Consider the following 16,214-nt stretch of genomic DNA (forward strand, 5'->3'; position numbering starts at 1 on the left):
CTTATCCTTCCCAGAATTGCCATCATACCTACGGATGCCTTAAATTGGTATCCCGCATAGAATCCTTCTCAGCGCGATGCAAACATCCAGGAAATCACGCCACCTGCCGCTTTATTGTAATAGTCCTTGGAGCATCTAGACCTTGAAAACTTTGCTTTGTTATCTTAGAAGCAACCCATCTTCCATTACATATGTTCTTTTAAATCTACATTATTCGTTTAGCCACTTCTGATTGCTGAAAGTTGCTCGAAGGGTCTAACGAAGACGTAGACTAACCTAGAAATATGTAATTGTTAGAATATACCTAGGCGTCACCACATAGATTACGTACTAGCAAGCCGCCAGTGCCAACCCCAACCGCACCAATAAGAACGAACTTGAATGTTTGATAATTATGCTAAGGCAGGGTTGCCTCTGAACCGATCTGTCACATATGTAGACGCCCAAATCTGGGGGAGCACAAACTGTAACATGTATTATATAATTAGAAAAAGAAATCATGAAGTTGATGGTGGGGTGAGTTATAGCGGGGTCATTACAAGGTTGATAGACATATAAGTAGAAACTACAGTTGAATACACTTGAGCTCTTAATGAATATCACTTGCACAATACTAAAGACTTAAATACGAACATAAACCAGACTCCGCTATTCCCCGACGGGACCCCGCCGGCTTGTTGCCAGCGGGTCGCGCAGGCCGAGACTCGGCGTGTTGGGAGAAAAAGCGGAATGCCGAGTCATTACCAGGGCTTGCAGATCTCGAAGCGGGAATAAGCAGGGAGATGACTCAGGTCCCTCAGCTTTGATCGATCTCCCTCCGATTATGCAATGGGGAAAGGAGCCGCTACCGGAACAGCTGGAGCCCAGTAATCGCCGTTTCACCGCATCGTCAGGATCGACGTCGCTTTGTGAAATCACCTACGTAGGAGGCGTTCCGCGATCATGAATGAAACTCGTTCGCAAATAAGATCAGGAATAACGATAGCTCCAGACGTAACTATATTGGACTCGGGCCGCCCGCGGAGACGTTGCAGATGCTCCAGAGAGCCCCTTGGAACATATAAATATGGGCCGACATCCACTCACTTCACGCCGGGAGTAGGATACCGGGAAAAAAGGGGCAAAAAGGCATTGTTCCTTAGTGAGTTAAGGCAACGGTGTTTGGGTTGCTGTATCCTGAAGCCGTGATATTCCTCACCCTAGGGCTTGCTTTGCTGTAAATAAATTCTTATCTTCGCATGGGTGGGCACAACGTTGGAGAATGCTTGGTATTTAAATTAATTTTGCTAGGGATTGTTCTGCATAAAGCTTGATATCCATCGGAGATGGCTAAAGGGTTTCACGATACGTTCCATTTTGCGATGGATTTAGGTACCGTGGTTATTCGAGATCTATCGTCGCGTAATGCCGCACTCTACGAACTGCTACCGTAGCAGTCCGCTTGGATAAACATCGTATATAATTACGTGCGGAATGATGATAGTACACCTAGTTCCCGCCTTACCCCTTATAATATTGGTATCACAACCACTTAATCAACAAAATGCGTGTTCTTATCTAACCGCCCATATCGTACAGGCGCCACAACATGATCTTAGCCGCGGTTAGAACATCAATAATCATTGAATTCATTGCCGAATTTGGCGCTGATTTTGTACCAGCTGTATGTGTAGCAGATGGGAATATCAGGTTCGTTAGGTGAACCCTTAATGGAGGTCTGCTCATTCTTGGTCTTCTTCCTTCCGTATTTCCTTCCATTCTTCCTCGGTAACATGTAACCACTGCGAAACTATAGTAGTGAAAGCCCAAACCTCGCCAGAGATGAGCAGCTTGATCACATCCAGCTGTATGATATTGAAGATCCCACCCCATGTCACGCCGCCTCCAATATTCATACCCTCGTAAGGGAGGCCTCTCCTACGTGCAAGTGCCCGTGCAGCAATCGGGAATGCATATATATCAATGGGCAGGAAAAAGATGTTTGTAATGAAATTGGCAAGTATGTCTGCTGCAAATGAGCTAGGCAGCTTGGTAAGGGGGTTTACGATATAGCGAGGTGTTTCTTTGGGCTGTTGACGAGAGTCTCCCGGAAGACTCGGCCGTAGCTCCGCTGACCAGACTCCAGTAGGCGGTCCCGTAGATTCGCTAGTATCCACGTCAAAGCTAATCAGTGTGGGATTGACCATCTCAGAGTCTTCTTCGTCGGTCCCGTAATCTTCCCCGCCCCGGCTTGAAAATGTGCTTTGTCGCCTGATTGAACCGACCGGAACTGTTTCACCATTGGATTGGACATCTAGAGCTAGCGAAGTCGCAGCATCAGCTTCTAAGTTCTGAGGTCTAACATCCCTATCAGCTGCTCCCAAAGTCGGCGATTCTGGAACAGCTTGCCTCTGAGTTGCGCTACTGGAGCCTGGACCTCGATTGTTCGTATGGAAATTTAAAGGACGTGGTAGACGCCTTCGTATGTATAGCCTACATGTAGCGCATGCTGATTGCCAAAGAAAACCACAAACATAAAATGTAGCGTAAGGTGCCAAGCCCATAATCAACTGACCGACCCACCTAGAGACGCTCGAGATGCTAAATGATTCAAGCGGAGGTGGCGCAACTAATGGAGAAGAGCTCGAGAAGGGTATAAAGAACTTGGGGCCGGGAAGCAGCTGAGATGCGGGTACCAAATCTAAACGTTGCATTGTAAGGAATAGGTGTAAATGAAATCGAACATATTCGATGGCGCCATGGAGCCTGGAAAACATCAGCCTTCATCATAGATTAACCAAGGCACTAAGCTTACCAAGGGTTTTTGCCTCTGGTCGTAAATGCCTTCATGTACCTGGAAGTCAACCGCAATCCATGCATAACCAGGTGGCACGGATAGCCTGCAAAGCATAACTGTAGAAGGGAATGATTACTGCGTTCCGTCTGTATCATACGAAAGAACGAGACATCTGCGTGTCTTTTATACACCTATTAGAATGTTAGGAAGTCTACAGAGAACTCGCCTTTATAATAAGGGTATATCCCAACTTACCAGAATGCGTCGTCGGATATTGAGAACACCCCAGGTGCCTAATATACCAAGAGTTGTACCAGCTTGATATAACGTTCGTCCTGTGTCGCTCTCATACTCATGATACTGCCTTGTAATTTCTATGTCGGCTGGGGTAACGCCACTATTCTCAGGTTCGGCGACTCCTATGACCAACATCACCTCATTGTGGGCGCGAATAATATCCTTGATGATCCTCTTTGTTCGGGGATTCACAATACGCCCTGTCCCGTCATATTGCTTTTCAGGCTCATGAGGGTCTGGCTCTCCTTCCCCTGGCACGACATCGTCGTAAGGGGATCTGCCCTATAAATTCATGAGCTTCTCGTCATGATAATAGATTTGAGATTAGATTCGAGTACATACTAGTGCTAGGGATGTTAAGGGTTCGAGTCGCCCCATTATGAAATGAAGTCCGTTTGATGCATAGGTAGGGAGTTTTGCTTTAGACCAACCTGGGACTTAAATAAGAAAAAGTTTCGAGCTTTAAAGAAAAACATGAGACTCATACGTAGGTATTGATGAATTTGTGGAAGGCGAAGACGATGGATGATGTTCTTACTATACCTAAGGTACCTAACCTAGGTTAATGTAATGTTAACATTGCGGAAGCATTGACCAGAAGGTGCTATATAAAGTGCTTGGCAGGCACCTAAGTCTAGTAGTACGTACCTGCTAGCAGCAGCTAGGTACGGTGCTAGGGGCAGATTACTTGCAGGTGCATTAAGAAATCCTTATCGATATCCATCGCCGTCATAAAAATTTCCTAAACATCCCACCAGCAGAGAGAGAATAGGTTCTTGCAACTTAGTTATATGTTTGCGCAGTTCCGAAATGGCGAATAAGGCGCCGTTTAAAACAACTTTCGAGGCCAGCGAAGTAATTCGGCCCATTTTTACAGGTGGCGCTGTCGCATTGGAGAATGGCGCACGAATCCTCGCAACAACTCTCGGTGAGGATGCAGTCTTGACCGACATCAAGACTGGAAAACATATCACGACAGTGGAAGGGGTCAGTATTTGGTGATTGAGTGGTTATTACTAACTGGATTTACACTGACATATATCTTATAGGATGGAGAATTAATATCTACCTTAACTTGTAAGTGATGTAGACATTCGTCAAAACCAAGCGCACCATAGCTCATTGTAATACAGTGACTCCTTCGGGATCCCACCTCATTATATGCTCTCGCTCGTTATCCATGCGGATATATTCCCTCAAAGCCTCAAGCGACTCGATAGAACCTCAATTGGTACGAACGCTCAAACCTCACTCGACTCCCGTCGTCGTTCTCGCCGTCGATAGAACTAGCACCCTCTTAGCAACTGGAGGAACCGATGGTTCTATTAAAGTCTGGGATATAAATGGCGGTTATGTCACACATACTTTTCGAGGGCCGAGCGTGCTTGTGTCTGCCCTTCACTTTTTCGAGCTTGCCGCAGGTTCGTCAAGCGCCCCGGAAAACGACACAAAGGAAAAAGGGAGAAAGGGAAAACCAAAGGGCGCAACTGAAGATGATAGAAATGACACAAGTTCCACGGCGAAATTCCGACTGGCCTCAGGAAGTCAAGATGGAAAAGTTCGTATATGGGACTTACATAAGAGGAGTGTTGTAGCGAACCTCGACTCGCACGTTTCGGATGTCCAAGGCCTGGATTATTCTCCCTCTCAAAATGTGCTGGTGACTGCCGGTAGGGACAAAACGATCAGATGGTGGGACACAAAGTCTTGGAAAGTGCGGAAGGTCGTTCCATGTTTCGAACTCGTTGAGGCAGCTGGATTTATTGGGGATGGCCAGCTCACCTATACTGCTGGGTCGAACGGCTGCTTACGCTTTTGGGACACAGAAACCGGCCGTGAACTCACAAAAGAACAAGCGCCGAAGTCTGAGGTTGAAGCTTTTGTAGGAGCTGTTTACAGGCCAGAGTTCCCATTCGTAGTTTGTGTTCAGGTCGATCACACTCTATCTCTATATGATATTCCCTCCGATGTCCACAAGCAATCCCAACTCCCGCCTCCTGAACCGTTTCGTCGAATTTCGGGCACCCACGACGATATCATAGACTTACGGTATCTACTTCCAGACCATTCTGCAATGGCCTTAGCAACGAACTCCGAAGACATCCGGATAGTTTCGGTAACTGGGCGAAGGCCTGGATCGAAAGCTATAGTGTCTTCTGAGTATTTTGGGCAGGATATTGCACTTCTCAAGGGTCATGAAGACATCATCATATCGCTTGATGCTGACTGGTCTGGACACTGGGTCGCTACGGGTGCTAAAGATAACACCGCAAAGCTGTGGCGAGTAGACCCGGCTAATAATTCTTATATCTGCTGGGCAACATTTCCAGGACATGCCGAATCTGTCGGGGCCGTGGCATTGCCTCGAAGTCGACCAGTAGAAGGTTCAAAGGCATATGCTGATCCATTAAGCCACCCACCTTCATTCCTAATCACGGGATCGTCGGATCAAACTATAAAACGCTGGGAGGTACCTAAAGAGCCCCAACAGGGCGCAAAGACGACCATTAGAGCTGCTTATACACGAAAAGCTCACGACAGGGATATCAATGCCATCGATATGAATCATGCATCACGCTTATTTGCCTCGGCTTCCCAGGACAAAACCGTGAAAATATGGTCGATAGAAGAGGGAGAAGTGCAAGGCATCCTCCGAGGCCATCGGCGAGGTGTTTGGTCTGTTAGTTTCGCCCCCCCTAGCACACCCGTGCTCCAGGGCGAGCAAGGATCAGTTGCTGGGAAAGGCGTAATACTCACGGGAAGCGGTGATAAGACTGTCAAACTCTGGAATCTTACAGATTACACATGTTTGAGAACATTTGAGGGCCATTCGAATACGGTCCTCAAAGTAGTATGGCTTAACATCCCTCCAAACGAAGAGCGTGGTAAAAAGCCCATCCTATGCGCCAGTGCTGGAGGAGATGGGCTGGTGAAAGTATGGGACGTCAATAACGGCGAGAACGAATGCACATTGGATAACCATGAGGACCGAGTCTGGGCTCTCGCGGTGCATCCCGAGACGAATATGATTGTCTCCGGTAGCGGTGACTCAACTGTAACGTTTTGGAAGGATACTTCGAGCGAGACGCAAACTGCTTCCAATGAAGCAGCTCTAAAGCGTATTGAGCAAGAACAGGAACTTGAGAATTACGAATACGTGGGAGCCTACCGCGAGGCAATCACAATGGCGCTTCAACTCAACCACCCTCGCAAGCTTCAGAGCCTTTTCGAACGGGTAGTCAATTCGAAGACGGCGGATCCCGAGAGTCTTTCAGGCCTAAAGGCAGTCGACGAAGTGCTAGCGTCTCTTTCAGACGATCAGCTATTCTTGCTTCTGCTAAGGCTGAGAGACTGGAATACCAACGCTCGAACAGCACCGATGGCCCAACGCATTCTCTGGGCGCTCATAAAGAGTTACCCAGCGTCGCGTTTCTCTAATCTATCTGTTAAGGGAGCCCGGGGCCAGAAGAGTGTGAAGGAGGTCCTGAACGCGCTCAAGGTCTATACCGAGAGGCATTATAAGCGTATGGAAGAGCTGGTTGAGGAGAGCTATCTGGTGGAATATACCCTGCAGGAAATGGATAGTCTCGCGCCCAGCTTAAGTAGCATGAAATTGGTGGGGAATGGTGATATGGATGTTGTGATGACATCTTAATTAAATGTAGTTGTTTGAATATACTGTAACCAGTTAGCATTTCAAGAGTTACCTCGAGACTAGGGTATACTACAAATTGAAATGGCGTTAACTTTCATTCGTAGCATCTAGCATACTCCTTACTGCTTCGATAGAGCAGCCTTATATTTTTTCATTACGTATACGTAGCTCTTTCGAGACAGCTTGTGATGAAGTTTATTTTCGCCATGGCCATTCATCAAAGTAGTCCTGAACTTTTAACTAACTTAACCTTAAGCTACGACGAGTAGTTTACTTATGTTTTCGCTTAGCTTTTTGTGCTGTCATCTTATCATCCCATTTTTCCCAGCCAGCCTGGCACAGATCTTCCTCCACAACGAGGTCCCTAACGCGGAAGAACTTAGCTATAGGTGTGTCCAATGCCCATGCTAACCAGCCCGACCGCCGTATTATAGTCGTAATAATGAACCAACCCACGGCACTCACCACCCCGGCGGCAGTGCCTACTAGGACCTGTTTCTCGGTATGATAGTTCAAGTATACCCTACTCCACGAAACCGCAGCCGCCATGCCCAACCCAATCGCGCTCCATCCCACCCTCTCGAGCAAACTCATCGACGTATGATTCCGTTTCCTGACTCTGGGACTCGGCGGTTGGTGTCTAAGCAGTAGAAACAGGGTTATCGAGACGGCGAAGTACGCGACGAATTGCGCGTGGCTACTCGGCATTCCATAGCCCTTCCCGTACATGCGACGCGGTCGCTCCTCCTTAATAAATCGCTTAAGCGCGAAGTTGAGGGCCTCGCAGGCGAGTTGGCCTGCGAACAGAAGCGCTATTTCGATCTCGCGGGTCGACCAGATTAGCGTCGCGTACATGACACATAGCCCCTGGGGGATCAGGGCCAGCCAGGCGCAGAGGTAGGATATGGGATCGGAGGGGTCCTATGGGGTTGGGGGGGCTCTGGTTAGCCTTGGAACGGAGTCCAGCCGGACAGATACGTATGAGCTCACATAGTGGACGTGCGTAAGTGACAGAGATGCCAGGGGCACTGGATCGTCAGACATGCCGGATAGGCTGAAGAAAGAGGCGAGTTGTATAAGGTGGCTGTGAGTGGCGGACTAGATAGAGGGCTAAGGCAAGAGTGATTAGAATTATTTTAGCAACGCATTGCCCCCGGCGCAATAGGATTGAAAATGAGTATTAAAGCGAGAATTCTGTATAACTAAAATATAATATGATATAAGTGGCGTTTCCGTCTGATAGGAGATCAAGAATCGGGCTCCAGTACCAGACTACCTAGCCTGTCTGATGTCCAACGCTAACAGGTATGTATCTAGGTCCAGATACGTAGACCAAATTAAAGCATTTAGTGTTTTCACGATGTTATGAAAAGTCGCGACATACACTAGAATCTACGAAGTACTTCGGATCTAACAAGGGTCTAAGACGTTTCGTCATTAGCCAAAGCAAAAAGCGGTCAGCTGTCAGCCAGTTGGGCAGAAAGGTACATACACTGCGGAGATAGCAGGTGCGCTAAACCTCCTAAGCTCTAGCTCTAGAGGCATGTTATGTTAGCCTATTAGGAGGTACGAAGGCCCGGGCCTTCGTAGCTGCTGTTGTAATACTTAGGCGTCATAATAAAGTTGCGCCTTCTGCTCTTTTGCCCCTCACCTTCAATATCGATAGACGGTTTATGATAATGGCTGTAAGTTAAGGTTCCTTTAACATCTTTCTGCCCCACTGCTCTTTTTCGCCGTTTGAGTCATACCGTCTCTCATATCGACGCCACTTTAAACCCTGATCCTAATTTTGTCTCTTGTTCCTGAGTACCTAGCCTATACCTAATATAGAGAGGATAGATTTAACCTTTTTTTTTCTAATGTTCCCTTGGGGCCTCCAAATCTAAACGTCCTACAGGATTTAAAAGTTCACTATTCGCACAACCTATAGCATAAGATTCGGGTCTGTGATTCAGATACTAAGTTTAGTAGCTCGCAAAGACTCGCAAAGAGAGTTGCAAGGCGGTGAATGCTCACATTGCCCGGCCGACGAGAGGAAAGAGGAAATAGTATATTAGAAACACAAACCCATGGAGATGCCCATAAACAATCACGTCTACATACGCCTTTATGCCAACCGGTGACGTGAACCATAAGTCAAGATGGCGGAGGAAGACATTCGTCAAGTTGAAATATCTACGATAGCATCCATCTATCCCGAGTTACACGTCGACGAAAATGACCCTTATAAGATATCAATCGAGCTGCCTGTGAGCTTAGCAAATCCAGTAACTGTATTCTTCCCAGCTACCACCGAAGGCGCGCCTTCGGTCGAGTCAGTACAGGGCCAAATCCCAGTGGTCACAGCCGTAGATTCACACGCCTTGTCAAATCTACCAGCATTGCACGTCGTTATACAACTTCCGGACGAATATCCCCTAGAAGAGCCACCCCGAGTCGATATTTCGGTTTCGCCTCCTTGGCTGCCAGGGGATATCTTACGCAAGCTCGAAACCGAGGTGGTGACACTGTGGAAAGAATTCGGACGCGATCAAGTCATATTTGCATATCTCGATAATTTACAACTGTCTTCTGAAACAGTCTTTGGGTTAGTCGACGATGATGGGCGTTTAAGAATTGGGTTAGAACACAAGATAGAGATCCTTGACTACGATATTAAAGCCAAGCAGAGGGCTTTCGACAAAGAAACTTTCAATTGCGATATCTGTTTAGGTAAATATCCAAAAAGGAGGCGATTTACTACATATGCACATAACTAATACTCGAGATCAGATCCTCAAAAGGGGAGCGTTTGCCACAAGATGCTCGACTGTGGCCATGTCTTCTGCGTACAGTGTTTACAGGCTTTTTATAACAATGCTATTACGGAAGGCGATATAGCTTCTATACGATGTCTCCAGCCAAAATGTGCAAAGGAACGAGAGGATGCTGTTAAAGGTTCCATGAGGAAAAAGAAAGCCAAGACCTTCATCAGCCCTAGCGAGCTCTTACAAATCCCCCTGGAGCGGGATATGGTCATGCGCTACGTCACGCTAAGACACAAAAATGAACTCGAGTCGGATAAGAACACTGTATATTGTCCTCGACCGTGGTGCCAAGGCGCGGCTCGATCAAAGAATCATAAGAAGCCCGAGGGGCTTGAATTCGTCGAACCGTCCGAGTCCGATATAGATGACATCGCGGAGGACGATACGGAGAAGAATGAATCGGCCCAAGCTTTGCTTGCTATCTGCGAGGACTGTGGATTCGCTTTCTGTACTCGATGTCGACAGTCGTGGCATGGCGAATTCCAATATTGTACGCCGCAAAAAAGAAAAGACGAGATCACGGAGGAGGAGGAGGCGTCGCTGAAGTATCTGAAGACGTACACCACCCCGTGTCCTACCTGCGATGCTCCATGTCAGAAAACACAGGGCTGCAACCATATGTGCTGCTTCAGATGCCAAACACACTTCTGCTACCTCTGTTCTGCTTGGCTCGATCCTTCTAACCCGGTGAGTAGAATTCCGATATTTTCCATGTTGGACATATTCACTTGCCCCTTTAGAGTGCATTTGACAGTTGGGGGCTCGGGTTTAGCCTTAGACTTCGAATCGTACTAAACACTTGAAAGTGGCAGTGGCTAACCCTAGACATCACAGTATCAACACTACAACGTTCAACCCTCAGGTAAGAAAAGCGCCTGCTACATGAGGCTATGGGAGTTAGATGGTGACGGAATTGAGATCGAACACGAGGGGAATGAGGTTAGAAACATAGCCGCTGCGCCTGGCCGAAACGGACAACACTTAGAAATTGTTCAACAGCGCATTGTTAACGAGCCTGACGAGGCTGATGGCGAAGCGCCAGTAGCGATAGAACGCCAGCAACCGCGGCCAAGACGCGACCAACGCCAACTGCCAAGGGATCAGCCTAATGGAAGAGTCGCCGTGGCCCGTGAAGGGCCGCTTGTACTCCGGATCGAGGGCGGCGTACCGCCGGCTCAGGATATAGTGCGACGTCGTCAGCCCGGCATTCCAAACAACCATGGTGAAGTCCACGCCTTCAACGTGGGTCTGCGAGGGGGCCGAGGAAATAGGAGAGGCAGAGGTAGAGGCCCCGGGGTAAATCGGCAAAACAACCGGAATCGACTTCAGGGGCAGAACCAACAAATGAACAACAACGGTCGCAACGGCCAGAATAGGATGGGGGAGGACGATGTGCTCCGCGGAGATGGCCAACTAGATGCGAGAGACGAAGCATGGGTTCGCCAATTCGTGCAGCTGGCACTTAACGACCAGGAAGATCTGGTCGAAGATAGTGATGACGACTAGATAGGGAGGTCTTGATAGGTTCAAATCGGCTCTAGGCATTAAGCATGCGAGGCACGATATTCCTAAGATGGCAACAGCACAAGCGCAGAGTCCATTTCTCTTTGCGAATTTGGCCACACAATAGCTCGAGTGTATCGAACTCCCGAAGGGAGGTGACCAGAAGCGGACGTTAGCTGGTAGCGAATGGGGCGTCATGTTGCATCTCTAGCGGCTTCCGGCAGCTGTCACGGGGCAGATTCTGTCTGGCACGTTTAACGAATCGCTTTGTTCGTGCTGAAGTTACAGCGGGCTGGCTGAGATAGGCAGATCTCGCCGGCTCGCAATGTTACGCCGAAGTGACATTTCTGTTGATGTCTAAACCGACCCCCTTGAAAAGCCTCTGACGACGACTGTCCCCCTTAGCCCCTAGCGAGCTGAGCGACGGTATGCACATGTCGGCCAGGCAGAACTCACGCATTGAACAGGGGAAACAAGGGAGATGGCTAATAATAAATATGTCTAATATAGTGTACGTGTGTTGAAATACCGTAAGCACTCAAAATAACGTATGTGTATATGTGTCAGGTATGTCACAGCAACATCGCAGGAATCACGCTACATCCCCTTTCGCAACAGTCATATTTCTGCGACGAGATTTTCTTCGATGCGATCGCTAAATGGTGTCGATGTTGCAACCGCACCGCCCGCCGCGTCTCTGCCGGAGGAGTGTCTGGGAGGATTTGCTGTGCGTGCTGTGCTGTGCTGTCTACCATACTTCTAGTCTGCTTACCTCATAGTATACTCATCGGCGAGTCCTACAACTCGCATAGCTCTACCTGATACTCTTGGCATCACATCTGCTTCCATGTAAACGCTCTCCGTAACGCTTTATGTAATCTGACATGTAGTATGTTGAGTCGAATCACCAAACTCCAACCCCCCCTGTCAGGAGATCTCTCAAATTTTCATCTTCTTTCATGACTCGTGTATGTATGTATGTATAGATGGATACATACGCGTATGTACCCGCGACGATCTGTATGTTGCTCTGCAGCTTATCATGCCATTACACTATCTACCCTTACTTACATACGTACAACAGCGGCAGGGCCTTGTCGTGAGAACCCCAGACGAGCCACCTGAGTCTGTGGGGGGTTCTTGCGAAGGGAAGGGGGGGAAGAAAGGTTAGGTACGTTAGATTGGAGCGAGCCTGGTCCCGTATTTCTCATGGCTGTTAATTGGTCGATTATTGTAGCGAGTGGGCGAATTCTGATTCGCCTCCCCTCCTTGATTCTTTTTTTTTTTTTTTCCTCTTTGAGGAAAATAGAAATAAGATCGGCTTCCGTTTTGATATACTGCGTGCTACCGTAAGTGACCAGGGTCTTGATTACTTATTGATATGTAAACCGAGCACGGCTGGTTTCGGTTGCTGCTATTAGGGACTGTTAAGCACATACGGAATAATAAGACTAGGTATCGCCTCGTATGTAATAATGCGGCCTACATAGGGGTAATCCGCTGGCTAATTATTTTCTGCAACGAAATGAGACTGAAGATTACTGCTATTGCGTCCCGTAGCTATAATAGCGGTAACTATAAGGTCTATGTAGTTAAGTTTTGTTGAGCGAGCGATTATATTAATAGTAAGGATATCTTTAAATATCCCTTCCCATGCGGCCCACAAGTAAATTGCTCTTTTGATGAATATGGGCAACATCCCGGGATGCCACATGCTTCGCCTGCATGAGGCGGTCGACTTTCGAGTAGGTACGTACGGGAACATCAAGATTAATCAAAGCTCGAGCGCGGTGGAGGAACACGGGCATCGCATCGCAACGGGCGACTCTATCAGGACTTGGTAGTGCAGCTCAATTACTATATTTGGACAGGTCAGGACAAGATTACACAGGTATGTAAAGAAAAACGGGCAAGGGGGGGGGCTAAAAAGGTTGGCTGCCATGCCCCATCATGACTGGCATTAGCATGAGAATGAATGGATGGGCTGGCTGGCGTCCGCGCGCGGCGGAAATCGTCGATAGCGTCTAGCTCTACACGTGGGAAAGATTATACAACGTAGTATAGATAAATTGAAAATGGACTCGTCGACGCCAACAGATTACCTAGAATAGGGATCGATTGGGGGCCGTTTCGACTGTTTTCTGCAAGACGGGTTGACTTGGCTGCTTGGGTTGGTTGCATCGATGCCCACAAGGGAAAGAGATTCGAGCTAGGTAGGACATGGATGGATGGATGGATGGGCATGGGGGGTTTTTTTATTTTTCTTGTGAAGAAGGAAAGGAAAGAAAAGAAAAAAATAAAAAAAGGGCTGGCGGCAATAAAATTGGAGCTGGGACCATAACATCCATACGTACACTACAAGGTAACCCATGACAGCCCATGGCCAGCCGCAATTTGGGACATCTTGGACATCTCTTTGAGGAGGGGGGGAGGGGGAGAGAAGCACCGCCGTCGACGGGCTTGGATTGGCCGGGTTAAACTCGGGGGACCTCTCCAGGCTAAAGTAGTGTAGGGTAATGCATAACGGGTGTCCGTATAGCCTCGCCAAATCTCGGCAGCCTGGCCTAGCGTGGGTTTATGTTGTTATTATTAAACTAGGGAAGTGACCAAGTGGGCGAGACGAGACGAGACGAGGCGAAACGAAAACGAACAGAGTTTACTTTGTTGACGATTATAGAAAGGTAATTTCGAGCTTTCAAGGTTCTTATCTATCTAGGTATCTAACCTAGACAGTTCGAGACAGGTCTCGATGTGTACGTAGAACCTGAACTCCGTCCTTCTGTCCTATCTTTGTTATGAAGTACGTGTATATATTAGTTAGTAACTTAGTACCTATTAGTTAGTTTATTAGTTAATTGGTTACTATTCCCATCCCTCTACTCCCAGATATAGGATTGTATTTACATATATAGGATCCGTATCAGATATGTATAATACGACGCGCTTAAAACAACTTACATGATTACATATATGTATTAAAGTATTTAGAAGCTCGGATCCTGCGGCGGCCAGAGGTTTTTTTTTCGTTTTTATTTGCGGGGTAAAAAAGCGATTAAAGCCGGGAGTTGTCAAATTTTAAAACTCCTAACGGGGCGCCGGACTACGCTTCTCTTCATATATCGTATTTCCCCTTTTGGCAACTGTTAGAGTGGAGACTAGCGCGCGTACATAGTAGTATAAGTGGGTGTAAGTGGGAATATCTAGGTTAAGAGAGATGTATAGTTATGTACTATGTACGTGTATGTAGTTACCTCTGTATTATATTGTACTTTTCCAAATAAGAAGAATTAAGTGAGATGTGTAGTGTAGTTACTATGTTAGGGACTATGTTCAGGAGTGGACAATCTCCAAATCCACTTTCTACAAGTCGAGATATCGCCGCCGTCCGAACAAGCTTCAGTTCGAGGTCCTCAAAATAGTATATTACCTACATACATGCCTACATTAGTACATACACCATTACACACGCTCGAATAAAGTGCGCCGAATAAATCTTTAATAATCTCTGCCAGGCTGCCTACCTATAAGCTTATTTAGATAAAGTGCCCCAAAGCGACGGGAAAGGCTGGGGGGCCAAGGGAGGAATTACAACCAAACAAGACTGATGGCTTATCTGTAGGGCTGCGTCAGCTATACGACGACGGGAAGATCCAGGTTGACAATCCAACCCAACTATTTCCTTCTTCGGGACCAGCCTTTGTCAACTTCAGGTAATCAGTTCCGTGAGAGGGAAGCAACCTTTTTTTTTTTTCTTCTTTGCAAAGCTAGAACCTGATTGGTTGAGACTTGCTGAAGAAGTATCGAATATAGTACGCGGCAAGGCGGCAGAGGAATGAAGGACGAGAGATAAAATTTTCTCTTGATGTGTGTAGTGTAGGTAGGTAGGTTAGTTGGTAGGTAGGTAGGTAGCTGATAGCTGGTTGGTAGCAACATGTGGCCTTTTAGAGTTGGGGTTCGTGTTCGGGATGTGAGGGGATGTGAGTGCGGGAGTAACCTTCATTTGAAGTTGCCTTCTCTATTAGACGTGATGGAGGGTGAGATCAACCAATCAGAGACCGGGCAGCTGTTGATGCCTTCTTAACTGGGAGCTCGCGCCGAGATATTCGACAAGGCTGTCCGGGCAGTACAAAAGATACGAGACATAGAAAAATCCTCCTAGCTTCGGTTGTCTCGTCGCCTTCTAGCTGTGGTGGGTTAGTACCTCGTAGTATATTTCTCTGAACAGCGGAAATAACTCCGTGTCCGTGTCTCAACTATCGTAAGTTTTATCTATCAATATCATACACATGTATCAGAGGTTGTCGCTATGATAAGAGTAATAATAATACTAAATAATAACTTATATCAGTCGTCGTGTGTATGTATATTAATAAGTTAATAAGGCGAACCAAACAACTACAACCTTGCGAGATCCCTCAAGGTATCGAAATGTTAGATGAATATGTTCTATGGATTCCATGTATGGAGGCCACCCATTCTTACTACTATGTATGTGTATGCATGTACAGCCTGCATATACACATACATACACACATACATACCTACCTCATACCACATACATCCAGCTCTCGTCATGTACTTCTCTCCATACTCCTCTTGACTGACGGACATGCATGGCCTGCATCAGTGCATACAGCCCCGCATCACGACTGTCTCCTATGGGCTATCACAATGATCTATGGCCTGATCCCAAGCGCGCTAAGCTTTTCCCCTTTTTTATTTATCGACATCCAACTCTTCTCATTGATTACTCCGTAATCCGTACTTGGCCCGTCACGTACATACATGTCCTCGCGCAAGGCGGACTGAGACATTCATTCACCGTGTTCTTTCACAAGCTGCGTTAGTAGGTACCTATAGGTAAATGTATTAGATATCCACCCAGTCGTAGTCATAGTCGTAGTCGTAGAATTGCGAATCTTGCACCATACACCAGCCTGGTTATCCCTGTAACTAACCTCTTTCCGGGGTTATCGCCGGCTTTTCTATTACTACGTACTGAGGTACTCTTGAAAATGATGAACCCCCCCCTTGTAAGCCGCGGTTAGGAAGTGACGAAACATGAGCCGTCGACGGGGCGGCGGCTTAGTGTATGGTCCCGCAAGATCAAAGATCAACTCCTTCGCGGGTACCTGCTTACACGTGTGAATCCCACGGGACCTGATATGGTATAGAA

General features: G+C 47.3%; 4 protein-coding genes across 4 annotated transcripts; 2 read left to right on the plus strand and 2 right to left on the minus strand.

Moving 5' to 3' along the window:
• Positions 1–1,454: 1,454 nt before the first annotated feature.
• On the minus strand, positions 1,455–3,641 carry F4817DRAFT_78753 (uncharacterized protein). The gene is made up of 4 exons (XM_049307894.1): positions 3,416–3,641; positions 3,032–3,355; positions 2,795–2,967; positions 1,455–2,745 (listed from the first exon to the last, which is right to left on the minus strand). Exons 1-4 carry the CDS (start codon positions 3,449–3,451, stop codon positions 1,722–1,724), a joined length of 1,557 nt encoding a protein of 518 aa, XP_049163423.1. The 5' UTR covers positions 3,452–3,641; the 3' UTR covers positions 1,455–1,721.
• Positions 3,642–3,794: 153 nt separating this feature from the next.
• On the plus strand, positions 3,795–6,863 carry F4817DRAFT_78826 (U3 small nucleolar RNA-associated protein). The gene is made up of 3 exons (XM_049307895.1): positions 3,795–4,060; positions 4,123–4,150; positions 4,207–6,863. The coding sequence occupies exons 1-3, from the start codon at positions 3,884–3,886 to the stop codon at positions 6,726–6,728; spliced, it is 2,727 nt and encodes a 908-aa protein (XP_049163424.1). The 5' UTR covers positions 3,795–3,883; the 3' UTR covers positions 6,729–6,863.
• Positions 6,864–6,998: 135 nt separating this feature from the next.
• Positions 6,999–7,772, minus strand: F4817DRAFT_355733 (PAP2-domain-containing protein; the record flags this gene model as incomplete). Its single annotated transcript, XM_049305691.1, has 2 exons — positions 6,999–7,649; positions 7,719–7,772. The coding sequence occupies 2 exons, from the start codon at positions 7,770–7,772 to the stop codon at positions 6,999–7,001; spliced, it is 705 nt and encodes a 234-aa protein (XP_049163425.1).
• A 1,097-nt stretch (positions 7,773–8,869) lies between these two features.
• F4817DRAFT_311296 (RWD-domain-containing protein) lies at positions 8,870–11,041 on the plus strand (the record flags this gene model as incomplete). Its single annotated transcript, XM_049299975.1, has 3 exons — positions 8,870–9,440; positions 9,501–10,222; positions 10,370–11,041. The coding sequence occupies 3 exons, from the start codon at positions 8,870–8,872 to the stop codon at positions 11,039–11,041; spliced, it is 1,965 nt and encodes a 654-aa protein (XP_049163426.1).
• Positions 11,042–16,214: the final 5,173 nt, after the last annotated feature.

This window comes from Daldinia loculata, assembly GCF_022478755.1.
Source record: "Daldinia loculata strain CBS 113971 unplaced genomic scaffold F4817scaffold_2, whole genome shotgun sequence".
Taxonomy (NCBI): domain Eukaryota; kingdom Fungi; phylum Ascomycota; class Sordariomycetes; order Xylariales; family Hypoxylaceae; genus Daldinia; species Daldinia loculata.

What these genes read in the sequence shown, in the direction of transcription:
- F4817DRAFT_78753 (XM_049307894.1), bottom strand. Translation starts at nt 3,451, where the DNA reads ATGGGGCGACTCGAACCCTTAACATCCCTAGCACTA. An exon ending in CCTTAACATCCCTAGCACTA is followed by an intron (nt 3,356 to 3,415) that starts GTATGTACTCGA and finishes ATGAATTTATAG; the next exon opens with GGCAGATCCCCTTACGACGA. An exon ending in ACCAGAGGCAAAAACCCTTG is followed by an intron (nt 2,746 to 2,794) that starts GTAAGCTTAGTG and finishes GATGTTTTCCAG; the next exon opens with GCTCCATGGCGCCATCGAAT.
- F4817DRAFT_78826 (XM_049307895.1), top strand. Translation starts at nt 3,884, where the DNA reads ATGGCGAATAAGGCGCCGTTTAAAACAACTTTCGAGGCCAGCGAAGTA. An exon ending in ATATCACGACAGTGGAAGGG is followed by an intron (nt 4,061 to 4,122) that starts GTCAGTATTTGG and finishes TATATCTTATAG; the next exon opens with GATGGAGAATTAATATCTAC. An exon ending in ATTAATATCTACCTTAACTT is followed by an intron (nt 4,151 to 4,206) that starts GTAAGTGATGTA and finishes ATTGTAATACAG; the next exon opens with TGACTCCTTCGGGATCCCAC.